Source organism: Uloborus diversus, chromosome 2, assembly GCF_026930045.1.
Source record: "Uloborus diversus isolate 005 chromosome 2, Udiv.v.3.1, whole genome shotgun sequence".
Classification (NCBI taxonomy): domain Eukaryota; kingdom Metazoa; phylum Arthropoda; class Arachnida; order Araneae; family Uloboridae; genus Uloborus; species Uloborus diversus.
In genome coordinates, this window is record NC_072732.1 from 61,760,525 (window position 1) to 61,775,632 (window position 15,108).

The 15,108-nt window shown below is 32.2% G+C and overlaps 1 protein-coding gene across 1 annotated transcript in view; it reads right to left on the reverse strand.

Annotated features, from left to right (window-relative positions):
* LOC129235186 (E3 SUMO-protein ligase RanBP2-like) overlaps positions 1-15,108 on the reverse strand; it is a 115,297-nt gene that overhangs the window by 92,228 nt on the left and 7,961 nt on the right. Inside the window, exons 4-10 of the mRNA XM_054868881.1 lie at positions 6,603-6,646; positions 5,856-5,902; positions 5,674-5,733; positions 5,161-5,229; positions 4,884-5,045; positions 4,328-4,494; positions 2,542-2,671 (exon numbers count right to left, since the gene is read on the reverse strand). Of these exons, the coding sequence (XP_054724856.1) occupies positions 2,542-2,671; positions 4,328-4,494; positions 4,884-5,045; positions 5,161-5,229; positions 5,674-5,733; positions 5,856-5,902; positions 6,603-6,646 (679 nt within the window). The remainder of the gene's footprint in view (positions 1-2,541; positions 2,672-4,327; positions 4,495-4,883; positions 5,046-5,160; positions 5,230-5,673; positions 5,734-5,855; positions 5,903-6,602; positions 6,647-15,108) is intronic.

Genomic DNA, 15,108 nt, shown 5'->3' on the forward strand with positions numbered 1-15,108 from the left:
GTATGTTTGATGAGTATTATATAGTAAAAAAAATTGTGGAGGTAGGGAGATAAAAGCATAACAAAAAAAAAAACATAATTCCGGTATTTTCGGACATAAAAATACCGGAAATACGTCCGAAAATACCGGAAATTCGGTAAAATACCGAAACACAATCGCCCCTGTACTTTTATATTACTCTATTACTTGAATAGGAAAAATCTATACAATTATTTATTACTAGCCGCCTGCGGCGACCAGCTGGTCCGCCTTTTTACGCCATTCGCCTTTTTGCGCCAGAGTTGCCGCCTTCGGCGGCTGCTTAGAAAATTAAGCGACGGTATTAATCAACGTTTTTCTCTTTTTTCTCAATATTATCATTCGCCTTTTTACACCGATGTTGCCGCCTTCGGCGGCTGCTTAAACAAATTTCGTGGCGGTATCAGTCAATCTATATCTATGTATATCATTAGTAGTTTGAATAAAATATTTTCTAGATCTAGCTCCAGTTCCGTCGTTTGGAATATTTTTAAAGGAGGGGGAGACACAAACGACATACTCTTCAGGCAAATTTTGTCGAAAAATAACAAAAAGCACTTCCACTTTTATATGAAAACTTTGTTTTTTCAAAGTCATGGTGTGTGTGGGGGGGGGGGGGGACTGACACCCCGTTGAAATTCCTTAAATGATGGGCATGCCTCTTTCTTGCTGTCCATGTGCTATATCGAACTCTATATTTGTCTATCTATCAATCTATACGATCTGCGCATATCTACCTCCTGACAGTACAATCTTTTTTTATTTATATAAGTATTAATTCGAAAACAAAAACATTTTTTGTCCACTCAACCTCTATCTATCTCTGTATCTACCTAACCTAACCGCCAATTCGTAACAGAAACGAAGATCATGCAAAAAATCGCGGACTTTATTTATTTAATCAAAATAACCCTCAAAAATAAAAGCTCTTTGTTCCCCGTAGTGTTCAAAAAGTAGCGCTTGCAAAAAAAAAAAAAAAGAAAGAAAGAAAGGTGAAGAGAAGGCAAACGATTTCAGTTGGATCACGTGATGAGGTAAACTCGGAACTCAGCCGGCAAGCGAACAGCGCGCGTTGTGTTCTGCCATTAAAAAAATTGTAAAAAAAAAAACTATTGCGTATTTTTCAAAACTTTTTTCTTCTGAAGAGGGCGGAATGTTTTTACTATTACCAACTAAAATTTTAGAATTGAGGGTTCAATACTTGTCGCAGGATGGGTTTCGAAAAAAACTAAACCCAGAAAAAAATGTAAAATAAAGGTTTTTTCAAAAATCAATAAAAAATACAAAAATTGCTCTATCTTCAAAATTTTTTCAATCATGATATTTAAAACTAAATTTCCTACATTATAGTACAAAAAATATTTGTGTGGTGCGATTGGTTCGGGGTCTGTGAGGTAAAAAGTACTAAAAAGTGCAAAAAAACGCATAAAACATTAAATAACTTTTTTTCTAATAAAAATATCAAAAATCGAAGCCCGAGGTGCACTTTTTCAGCAAAAACTGCACCTGTATACCAAATTTCATCTTTCTAGGCCTTACCGTTTTCCTGTGATGCGCGCCACAAACACACACACACACACACACACACACAAACATCTTATTTTATTATATGTATAGATTTTCAAACTTCAAATTTTTAACTCAAAACTTTCAGTTTACTGATGAAGTAGACAAAATGGACCAAATGGAGAAAATGACATTTTGACCGGGACGTTTTTTTCCGGGGTGGACAAAATAGGACAACCCTGATTTTACACGATGTTGGATAATGTTAGGGGTAAAAGCGTTTGCGGCACCCCGTCATAAGTTTTTTGCCAATCGTAAATATTTTTATTGCAGCAATTGAATCGCTTGGGACATAAAATTTTCTCTTTTGCAACATAAATCATTTCTGATCGGAAAGTCTACCCAAGGTAGCACCAGCAAACCAGAAAAGAAGGAAAGGTGGAGAAGGGTATGGGCCACTAATGATAATGAACTGGCACCATTTCCCCACACAGTCTTCATTTGAAAACTAATTATTTTATAATATAGCAAGTGGTGAAATTAGCAATAAAAAAAACCGCTTCAGTGAAGTAGACATTTTTTTTTTTACGATAGGTACTTTCCCATTCAAATTCAGTTTTGATCATTTTCTCGGATTCCATATCACAAACGAATGTAGCAAATAATCACAAAATTGATATGAAAATTTAACCCTTTTTACTAATTGCTGATGTTTGAAATATATCATAATAATTTCTATGCATAAAAGAACACATTTAGAGATGGGGTAAGAGGTGGAAAATCAAAAACTTCGCAGATAAGGACCACTTTTGCACCAGCGGAAGTCGAACCAAAGACCAACCAAATCCATAACATTTGGATTGACAACTCAGTAAAAAGATCTTGCTTGCAGGTTTGGAGATGGATGGATAGTATTTATTTTATCAAGGAATCATATAGATTTTGGAGCAATGTGAGATTTTTAAAAAAATTCATGAAAGCATATTTATATTTGAAAATACTAAAATTAGCACTAACCTGTTTAGCACGTTTCAACAAAAGGCTAGTCATGTAGAAATATAATTGACCTTTCATATGATTTACAAAGTAATTCCAAGAACCATCTTTAGAATCTATTTCTGAAGCTTTTTTCAATAACTGGTCAAATCTAAAATACAGAACACAGTATAAAATTAGCACTTAATATATATAAGAATTATTATAGAAAGAAAGAAATATAATTTTACTCAGCATAAAAATAGGCTTCCTCATTCAAAACCATAAAGCTTCCGTTTAAGGAATCCATTCCGTTATAGGATGATGATTTTAAGTGATTTAATAAATTACAACTTTGGAGGGATTTTACTGTATGTATTAGAGACGTACCGAGTAGCACTTTGGCCGAGTAGCCGAGTACCGAGTACTCGGCCTTTTACTACTCGGCCGAGTACCGAGTTACCGAGTAACTCGGCCTTTCACTACTTGGCCGAGTTTCCCAGTACTAATTATGTTGAAAGAAGGACCACCGACACACACCGATGAATTTTGAACTTATTGAAATAGTAGTATAGACCTCCTTGTCCATATAATAGTATTTAAACTAAATTCCTGCTGAAATTTAACTACAAAATTTTGCAAAAATAATATTTTTTAAACTAAAAATGAATAAATAAAAGTATGACTTATCAAGTTGGAATTAAAACAAATTGTACAAATTTATTCATTATAGGTCTAGTTTGCTAAACATAAATAATTTTTAAAAGCAAAAAAACAAATGTGCAGGAACACTGCAGACACGTTTTTCTGTGTTACAGGGATCGTCTTTTCAGTGCATAACATGTGAACTAAAGAATGTAAAGGCATACGACAAAAAATTCGACTTTTGCTGGTTGCCTTTAAATCAACGAGCTCACATTTTGTGCATTGAAAAAGAAATTCCTCGTAACGCCAAAACACGTGTCTGCAGTGATCCTGCACTGTGCTTCTAACGTTGTTTTATTTCCTTTTATTTTTAAAGCTAAGGTATTTTTATATATCTTATAACTAATTTTAGTTTGTAGCAAAAATTCCATATTTGCACAATTTTTAACAAAAAAGTTTTATTAACTTTCAAAACATTCGAGCCAAGATTTACTCCATTGAAGTATTTCAAACTTCATTATTCTCAAAATTTAAATTTGAATTGTAAATGGTTGAAGAAAATTATATATGCTTGAGCCTTTTTGTAAATTTTAATACATTCAATTTTTTGCAACTACTCGGTATTGGCCGAGTATCTGATCAAAATTTGGCCGAGTACCGAGTACTCGGCATATTGGCCGAGTAGGCCGAGTACCGAGTAGTTACCGAGTACTCGGTACGTCTCTAGTATGTATATAAATGATGTCACTTTTTTCCCAACAAATTTGACAACCTTTTTCTCTCCCTTCTATAATAAGTCATATTTCACCTAAGCCCCTCATCATATTTTTGGCTATCTTTCATAAGCATATTGCTACATAAAATTATGTGATGCCACACTTCTTGTTACTCTCTCTCTCTACCCCTTGTCACAAAAAGTCACAATTTCACAAAATCTTCCCTCTCAAAGCGTGATATCATTTGGAGCAAACTTCATTGGACATTAATTTTAATTAAATAATTAGAAACTACTTTTCGTTTCTCTTCAAAATTAATTTCTATCAGAAAAGTTATTAACTAGTTCAAAATGAAAAAAAAAGTAACACAGTGCGGGAGTTTCAATAGCAATACTCAATTCTTAAATTCATGTAACTAACGAAAATCTTGAGAATAAGGTAAAATGATAAAGCCAGCATTTTCATACGTCAGTAAAGCAGCAGCAGTATCATCGACACTGGAACTTTTCCACCCATCTTCAAATGTGACAGCATGTGGTTCAACCAAAGTTAAGAAAATCAAACGATCCAAAGCAGTTACATAATTCATGTAAAACTGGCAATCCAATTCCTGAGTAAATTCTTCTTGATATGCCTGAAATAATTTAATATTAACTTCACGTTTATTCGAAGATTAAAAAATTCAAAAATGTATGGGTGAAAAAATCAAAAAGGTATTTGATGAGCAACTATACAAATTATGTAGTTATTAATAATTAGATGTAAATGATTTTAGTGTAAACAAGTTTCATATTTATGTACAAAGAGAAAGAATTAAAATACTGGTGGCTTAAATTTTTAAAAATTATTTAACAAGCACAAATTATATAAGATCTTAGACAAGAATTAGCTAGAATTATGCCAGCAGCAGTTTGAAGGTACTTTTTGGCCAAGCAGTGTAATTATATAGGGACAAAGTGTCATATTTCATTCAAAGAGGCAGAACAGAAGAAAGAAACAGATCTTTAAAAGAACAGTATTTACTTCAAATAGGTCTCCCAACAAGTAATACCAATCCTTGCTGTACATGAATAATTTTTTCCCTTCAATTAGAGTAGCATGATCATAAGCCTCTTTGACTCTTTCTGTATCCAAGTATAATCGCAAAAGCTTGATTCTGAGGTTGACATTTTTTGGTTGAGCAGCCTATCAAAGAAAATTAAAACAAAAAGATGAGTCAAATTCAAAATACAAATATCTTAAATAATTCTAGTCTAGCTAAAATTATTTTAGATAAACAGGGGAAAAAAGAAAAACATACCAGTTCTGTGGCAATTAAATTTTCAAGTTCTTGCCTGTCAGGTTCACCCTCAGCCGACACCAAACATTCCTAAAGAAAAAAGACTTGAAGTTCGCCAATAGTTTTTCAGAGATATGATTTTTCAGTAAAGTAAAACCATTCAAAAATTAAGATAAATAAATACCTTTGGGCTAAAAAGTAAAGTAAGAAATAACAAGGTCAAAAAAGACAAATTGCATATTACTGCAGACACGTGTTTCAGAGTTACAAGGAATGCCATTTCAATGCAAAAGAAATGAGCTTACGGATGAAAAGACATCCAACAAATATCGTTATTTTCAAAAATCTTTTTTTTAATGTACTCATGATAAACAAATTATTATATGTTGGAGGGATCCTCATCCTCAAAAATAAAACTTGTGCATCAACCCAAAACTTAAATGCAATTTAGGAGCAAATCCAAAACTTTCATCTACCATCCTAATTGTGTGAAAGTACTGTATCGCTAATCTATTGAATGAAAGTTATACATACCCTTAATTTAAAAACAGTAGCATTATGTGGGAACAACTGTTCGGCTCTGTCTGCCCAGTACTAGAGAAAAAAGAAAAATTCTATTAAAAAAAATACAAAATCAAACTGAAGTCTTGAAAAAACAAAGTTTCATTAGAATTTATCTAACTCATCTTATGCATATGAACGGAAAAGAATCTCACCCTAGCAGTTTCATGATCTACAGAATGCTGACAGTACAATTCACAAACTGAAAAAGAAAAGTGAATATACTATAGACATTATGATCAATTTTCAGTGATAAGCAGGGTTTGAAAATATCATATTTTCGAAAATATCGAAAACATCCGATATTTTCACCCTGCACAAATTAAAGTCTTTAAAATAGTAAATGTATCCTCAAATCACTTTATTTTCTTACATTATTATGACAATATGTAAACTTAAAATTAAGGTTTCTTTCATTATTTATATCATCTAATATTTCATTTTACATGTTTATCTATTTTAATGAAGTTAATTTAGCATTAGCTGTTTTATTCATTTTTTTTTCCTGCTAGCTACTTTTACAGTTATGTGATTCAGAAATAAGAATATTCATTAGTTGGTGTACAGTCATAAGGCACTTCCTTTTTTTTTTCTGACCAACATTCAATGTTTAACTAGGCACTTTTTATATGAATTAAAATTGTTACATTACTAATAATTTTGTGAATATAAAATAAAAAGGAATATTATATTACTTTGTAAAACATAACTTTGTAGTTATTTTTGATATATAAATAAATGAACACTATTACTATGATTAATAATTTTTTTTTAAAAATACCATAGTTGAGATAATAAATATTGAAAATATCATGATATTCTCAAAATAAAAATTGGATACATATTGTGATATATATCAGCGAACCCTGCTGATAAGAAATAAGAACCTGAAATCTGCTTACTTTTAAGTACAATATCATTCTGATGAGGATCAATTTCTAAAGACCTGGAATATTAAACATTATTACACACAATTTAAAACAAAGCAAAAAAAAAAAATACAAAACAACATATTCATCAGGAAATTTTAAAGCACAAAACTGCCTAAGTATTATTTAAATGAATTTCAAATTCAACACTATGAGAGAAAAAATAAAAGCAAAAATGATTCAAAATTTGTACTGTAAGTTACGTAAGTTCAAAGCATAAATTAAGCACAGAGCACTCACAAAACTCCTCAAAACCCCAGAATTAGTTATTTGAAATAAATAAAAAAACATTTGTATATTATTCTAAAGAAATATTTGTTTGTTTTATCCCAGCCAATGCAAAATGGCTAGACCCACCCAGAAAAATTGTACACAACTAAATAGATCATGTCAAAATAACGTTCAGTATTTCTCTAGAAAATTTTAAAAAACAACAAACAAACAACGAATTGGGGACATGAAACACATTTTAAATCTCTAACACTCTGCATATCGCTTCTAAAATGCAAAAAGTTTTCCATCTGTTAGCATTTGCGCTTGCAAGCTCTGAGAATGATTCTTGGGGGTTTGCCCCTCGACTGACTTGCCACACCTCTGCTCCTAACCAATCACGACGATTCAACCAGACACCAAAACGGCAAGTCCGTGTCACTCCGATTTCTGCTGCGTGGGCTCCAGCTCCCTAGCCCTCCGAAAAATAGCTTTATCCAACACAGTAGAAGGGCAATAGCAGGTGGGGAAGGATTTGCCACACGTCACTTGTACGAAACAGCTCGAAAAAGGCTAAAAAGGGCAAAAAACGGCTAGCCCACTGAATGAAAGAAAGTCTCTTATCATTTTCCACCATCCTGCTTTTGTATTTGTCTTTAATCTTAAACGGCTGTTAGTATCTGGAATTGGCATTTACCATTTTATGGGTTCCCCCAGATCCTACCACATCGCATCGCGTGCATATTTTTATTTATTTTTCTGTTTGGAACTAATATGATCGGAATTCCTGAATGAAGAGTTTGTTTTCGTATAGTTGGTTTTCAGAATGTAAAGTTCCGAATTGGTCTGAAACTTTTACAAAAAAAACTTCAATTGGGCGAGATCTATTCAATTTTCTTTTTTGTTCTGATATTTGGCGAAAGTAATAAGAATTAATCGTATAATAGGTCTTATCGATATGTGTTTTCTATTCTGTAGCACTCTAAGGCGGAACAAACCTTAATTATTTCAATTTGATCCAATACATCGCTTTAAGTCCTTAAAGGCGTAGGGCCACATAACCTCAAAAATGACCAATCTATTCGATTTTTTTATTGTTTATTTTGAAACTTCAGATTGTTTCAAACTTTATGAAGAGAGTTTCAACGCTCTAGTTTAATTATTTAAAAAGTTATTGGCTTTAGGTCACTCACACTAGGTGCGCCTTTTTTTAGATTTCGAACCGTTTTTGAGCAATTATGAATTGCTTATTGTTTTCACTTGCCCGTTGAATGACGTATGCCTCTGATTTTACTTTTCTATTCTTATACTGTCGGCCTCGCTTAAACGAATACCGTCAGTTCCAAGAAATATTCGATTAAGCGGGGAAATTTTATTTATCTTTCCTGGTTGACAACTTTTGTTTAAAACGTAATAATAAATCAATATCTAAGTATTAGAAAAAAATTTTTTGATTAAACAGCGTTTTAAATAAACTAAATAATCAACAAAATAGAATAATAACTAAGTATATATAATATAAGTACGTATGAAAGTTATAAATATGCAACTTACAATTTGAGGTATTAAATCTTTGATTCGACACCTTTTTTCAGTTCATATTTTTTGGAGAAAGTTCATAATAGTGGATTCCTTGCTCAGGGTATTTTGAGAACACTTTTCTAAATTCAATTACCGCGTTTTATGTAATCAATAATTATCAATTCCTTATTTTCGGCAATGTTAATATTTTGTTGTGTTTTTTAATTTATTTATCGCCTGTCTGTTGGTAATGGCATTGGTAACTGTTAAAGAAACTAGATAGAATAGTGGGAATGCTTTGATGGAAAATTAATGTTGTTTTTTCCACCCGTTGTTTGCCGAAAAATGCTATTTTAAGTTTTTAAGTCAGTAATTGCTCTTATTTAATTTATTTTTAACGTATTCAAAAAAATTTTTCAGCAAAAATATATGTGAAAGCAGATTACTATTATTCATTTATCCAAAGAAATTATTCGATTAAGTGGGTATCTCTAACATTACATCTATGAGGGGGGATCTCTAATATTACATTTATAACTTCCGTTCTGCGAGATTTTACCTGATTAAGCGGGGCTGACAGTAATGCAGGCATCCATGTGCCTCGGAATCGAATTATTTATTAACGACCTTCAGGACTTTACACAATCCTTTTTACGTGAAAATAGTGTCAAGCACATAATATCCAGCTCCATGCATTCATTTGAATTTTGACGTCAGGAATTCAAACTATGGTTGCGATGAAAGCCATTAGTAGAAAAAAGAAACTCCTCCTATTGCAATCCGCGATAGTAAAAACCATAATTTAAATTCAAAATCTCAAAATTTAAACTTTTAAAAAATTGAAATATTCTTCAATGTTTTGATTTTTTTTAAAGGGCATGAAAAATAATTATTGGTTAATAAGTAAGAGTGTACAAAGATTCCAAAGAATTACATATTTTATTGAAATGTTTTTAAAAAATGCTATGAATGTGATGTGACCGCTAGGTATTGTGATGTAGTTTCACACAATAAAAATTGAAGTCAATTCTAATTTTGATATCTGAAGAATATACTAGCGATTGAGGAAACTGTGCTTCTAGAAAAAAATAGTTACCAATTTCGTAATTTGACATAAGGAAGCAGGCTAAAACGAAAGTTAATGCTTCTGCGTGATCATGTGCTCGTGTTGGCATCAAGAGTGTAATGTAGTAGTTTAATTAATGCTGTGTGTTGTTTATTACTAGTTTGCATGGGATGGGTGTCTTTTCTTTAAAATTAGGTTCTTTACCTAGAATTTTCAAAAAATGATGCTGAAGTCGATATTTTTCTAACCCAATTTCAACTTTGAAGTAGAACAGAAGTTTGAAATGAAGCAACTGCAATAAGGACTATCTTATATTGTTCAACATTACTAACTGCAGTCCTCTCCATTGCATCTGTAGGGGAGAGTGGTGTACCTTGAACCTGTTTTTAGTTGATGATTTTTAATTTAAAAAATAATGCCATAAAACATTTATATACATATTTTCTACATACCTTTGACTGTTTTTTATGTCATATATTTTCTTTAAAGAATTTTATTGTATGGTTTAGAACTTATTCAGAAAAAACAAAAAACCTTCAATAGGTTCAAGGTACAATGTTGGTATTGTACCTTGAACCTAGGTATATTGTACCTCGAACCTAGTTGAATTATTCCTTGTGTATTTGGTTAATAAAACTCAAATTTATTAGGATTTTAACATTTATTAAATAGGAGTAAGTGAACATGTATTTATAGCAAATATTAAACACAAAAAGTTTGAAAGCAAAATATTGCCCCCCCCCCCCCAAAAAAAAACATTCTATCTTTGTAATGAAGCAGTTAACCAACATTGTACTTTGATAAATCAACGCCAAAAACCAGTTTTTAAAGCTGTCGTTCTGATCCACCAGATAATGTAGGATGAGGTAATTTAAAAACAACATCACATTTCTCCAATTCATAAGTGTTTGGGTCCACTCTAGCAAACTTTTGGGAAGCTTCATCTTTTTTGAGATATTTTACTTGATAAATATCATCGTCAATTGAGACAACTTCAGCAGCAAAGAATTTCACACTTTTTTTAGAACTAAGTTTTGCAAGAACAAAACTTCCACCTTCAATAACTGAATCATCAGGATCCACCAAATTGAAAAAATCTTCCTCGGGAAGCCCCACTTCTTCACATAAATCCGCCAGATCTGCATCAATGTCAGACTCTGAGCTGTCTTGAAAAATCTTTTTCACAGCTCTATTTTGGGATGCTTTTAATATTTTCTTAGATTTTGGCTTTGGTTGTTTTTTTCTTTTTTCGACTTCTATACGTTCTTTTACTGGAGTATCTGTCAGTATTAGAGATTTTCCTTTAGATCTTCCCTTACGTGTTTCTTTTCTTGGTAATGCTTTAGGATAGGGGCGGATGTCTTCTAGAGAGACCATTACTCGTGACCGTGAAGACGTTGGTGTCATAGGCTCTAGACCTAAAGTTGAAGTTGATGAGCTTCCTATAGATGAAGTTGAAGGTCCAACTAATGTAGAAGAAAGCCTATTTGTGTTTGATGCCTCAATTTCCTCAGATTGCATCGGTCGATCTGTAACATTTGAGGCCAGAAATTCACTTTCAGGGAAAATATTTTCATTGAGTGGAAACAACCCGGTTTTCTTAAACTCTGAGATAATGTTACTCGGGGTAAAAGCTAGTGGAAAGGCTTGTCCAACCAACTCTGCAATATCATAAATAGTTGCTGGCTTCCCAACATTTCCTGGGCTAATCATCCAATCATTCATTGCTGAGCTGAAATAAGTTTTAAAAGGACCGTAAACACTTCTATCCAAAGGCTGCATTTTGTGAATTGTGTGAGGGTGGAAAGTCACAAGAGTAACGCCATTTTCTTTAGCCAAGCTAATTGTCTTTACCGAAATATGACTTTCATGGTTGTCCATGAGAAGAATCATTTTGTTTGTATTGCTCGCACCACTGAACTTAATAAAGTGTTTGATAAAATCAAAAAATAGATCTTCTGTTGACCACCCAGATGGATTTGCTCTTCCAATGGTTCCTGGTGGGGCTCCTTTTAGCATATGTTCTTTGAAATTTTTCCGTGGAAATATTAGCATAGGAGGGATAAAACCTCCTCCAGCATTGATTGCAGAATTCATTGTAATGTTTGTTCCCCTTTCTGCATTTGTCATACTCCCCACTTGCTTTAGTCCTTTCATGGCTAATATTTTTGGGGGAGTGTGAACCGTAGATAATCCGGTTTCGTCACAATTCCAAATATTATAAGGACTGATCTCCGGATGGTTTTGCAGTGCTTTTTTATAGTTAGTAAAAAACAGGGTGACATTTGTCTTGTTGAATGCAGTTGATCGCGCTAAGCTGGTTGCTTCAGGTTTCCTAAGAGACAGCTCTTTAGAATACCTTTTTCGAAACAATCGCAGCCACTCTTTGCCTGCCATTTTCTTGTCATCCCATGAAGGATCATACTTTTTTTTGTTTTCTCTAGCAAATTCATATGCTAAAACTCTGACATTTTTTAAAGTTAACCCATAGTGAAGATTAGATGCTTTGAGTATGTATTCCACAAAAAGTTTCTCCTCTTCTACAGTAAATACCTTTTTCACGTCATTGTTGCTTCTGTATTCAAAAGTATTTAAACCAGATGCTTTGAACTTATTGACATGTCTTAAAAGTGTTGCTTTGTCAACTCCAAAGTCTTTTGCAGCTTTGTAGGCTGTAAGCTCCTTTTTTACAACCTTGTTTACTGCCATTTCCAGATCTTCTTTACATATTGGTTGTCTTTTTACTCCAGTTTTGCTCCTTGGCATCTGAAAATTACAACAGGATTAGTCTAACAATAACAAAACAATACAAAATAACAATAACAAAATTCTGTTTGAAAAATGTTTAAGTCTCTAGCCTAAATTATATTTTAAATGACAGATGTTTGAACAGTATTATTTTCTAAATGTTTTTTTAAAAATAGGTTATAGGACAACCATATTTTGATGTTTCTAAGAAGTTTTTCTTGAAAGAAAATTTTGAACTCAGTATATATAGGCCTAGTATTATTTAGGCTATGGTTTTCTTCACTTAATAAAATGCAAATAGTGTTACCTAGACTACATTTTTGAAAAATAAAGAGTATTGGTCTTGACATGCTAGGCTGAATTGAAAATATTAAACAAAAAATACAGTAAGTATTGTACCTTGAACCTGTTCAAGGTACAACACATCACCTAGGGTCAAGGTACAACACTTGACCTATTGAGCAAAAATGGCTGCTAGCTCTTTTAAGCCTAACTTTCAAGTGACTCTAAGCATATGTAGTTGTAGCTAACAAAATACTTAATCAATTATGATTACAACTCTAAATGTATAAAAATTGATTAACCAGTTAAAAATAAAAGTATAAGCATGAGAAAACTTACTTTTGAAGTGTAATTTTCCTATTTTCCTTGTTGACCAAAATAGAGAGTAGTAGCAACAAACTAAACACATTTGTAGAAGTCCCTGGTGGCTAAAAAGTGAACTATTAGTGCAATTGCTTTGTTATCTAAACAGATAGAGCCACAATCAACATAGGTTCAAGGTACATGTAGGCTCAAGGTACAACACTCTCCCCTATAGATATTATTGAGAAAACTTTATACAACGAGCCCACCCGCTAAATTAAGGCACGAGCCGCCACTGCTTGTACCCAATATTACAGTACCATGTTATGATAATTTTGTATCTCGCCAATGGGCTTGTGCCCATGTTACAGTTCACGTTATGATAATTTCGTAATTTACTTGTCCATCTTATGACAGTTTTGTTCTTAAAATTGGAATAAAAAAAGAACTACATCGAATTTTCGAAAAATCACTTCGAGGTGCACACCCCCATGCTACAAACTAACTTTGTGCCAAATTTTATGAAAATCGGCCGAACAGTCTAGGCGCCATGCGCGTCACAGAGATCCTGACAGACAGAGAAACTTTCAGCTTTATTATTAGTAAAGATGTGCAGCATAATGTAAAGCTTATTTGGTACAAATTTTGACTGAAAATTGTGGGTTTGATTCATATATTTACTGAATAATGAATAAAACTTTTTTGAAACTAGGAAAATAAATTAAAAGATCTTGCAACTGGTCAAAATATTATTAAATGATCAAGAGCAGTGTTTAATTCACATTTTTTTTTCTTCGAAAACTCACTGGAAAACATATGTCTAAGAAAAACTCTGACATCAGAAAATACAAAGTGAAAGAAAAACTATAAATTGTACATTTAACTCTGTTAATTTTTGGTTTAAAAAATATTCTAGTAAAATCTAGAACACATTTAGAAGACAGTTTTAATTACTAGTCAGCAATTTTTTTTATGTACAGATACTAAGTGTGGGGAAAAGTAAATTCTTGTCAATCCGGTGGTTTCAGTGATATATTCAGATTATCACGACTGTAAGAACACTTAACACCTTTGTTGGAGACTATGCACATATTTACATATTGGTGATTAAACCAAACCATTTATTCTAAACAGTGAATTACTAGCTTCCATGGAGCTTGCGCTCGTGTTCCGAATTCTATTCCATCTGTAAAACTTTCTCAGTGTTACCGCTAAATTTTTCCATAATCTACTTACTTAATTCAATAAGCGCTGGCAGCGCTCTCTATTGGAATAATAGGCAGGAAGGAGCATAGAGCTTAGGTTTCTCTACACTAAGTTCACTTATACTGCAAAAACTTATGATGAAAGTTTAAGGCAGCAAATAAAGATAACAATTTAAACATAACAACTTTTTTTTCATCTCACAAAAATGTAGTTGTCATGTACAACTTATTGCTCTGATATTATCTTCATCTTACTTTACACTTTGGACAAAAATAGGAAAAATTTTCTAAGAGATTTTTTTCGATGATAAAATGCAGAGTTATAAGAATGCAAAGCATAATTAATGGCTGTATAAATTAAGACAAAACATCCAGGCAATGCTCTTATGCCGTAAAAACATATCATATGAAGTCTAGTAAATCTGCAGGTTAGTATATAAAACTTTTAAAACTAAAATTACATTAAAAAATTCTGAAATCAAGGACAAGAGACGGAAGGTAATATCTATAAGTTGTACAATGTACATTCAGCTCTAATCATTTTTTAATTTAAAAAAAACAGTATATATTTATTTGCTAACATGAAAATAGTTGTACATGTTTCGAAAAGCTTTAAGCATTTATGCTTCAAAAAGAAGGAGATGATGAGAGATTGAGAGAGAAAAAAAAAGCTAAACAGCCTAAAAAGAAAATCTGGCCAACCTTTTAGTAAAACTGAGAAAATATCATGTTTAGAAGACTTTTAATTGCAAATAAGAAATATTGGGTAGAAATTGAAATCTCTTGTACCACGATTAATGTGATTAATGAACACAATAAAAGTTACGAGATTTTTTAAAGAAGCATAAAAATATATTTCCTCTTTCTTGAGAATAGTACACAAAAAAATGTTGTCATCCACTTCTTTCTTTGTTACATTTGGGACAAAAATAGGGGGAAAAAAATCTATTTGATAAATCAAGTTTTTTGAGAAATCACTGCTTATTTACCATGTACTGCATGATTAACGGTTTAATACACATTTAAAGTTTTTATTCTACTATAAACTTCAAAGTATAGTGGGTGAAAGAGAGGCTTCTTAAAATTAACAAAAATAAACAAATAAAGCAATTTTTGTGGAAATAAAGATAGAAGTTAGTGGCAT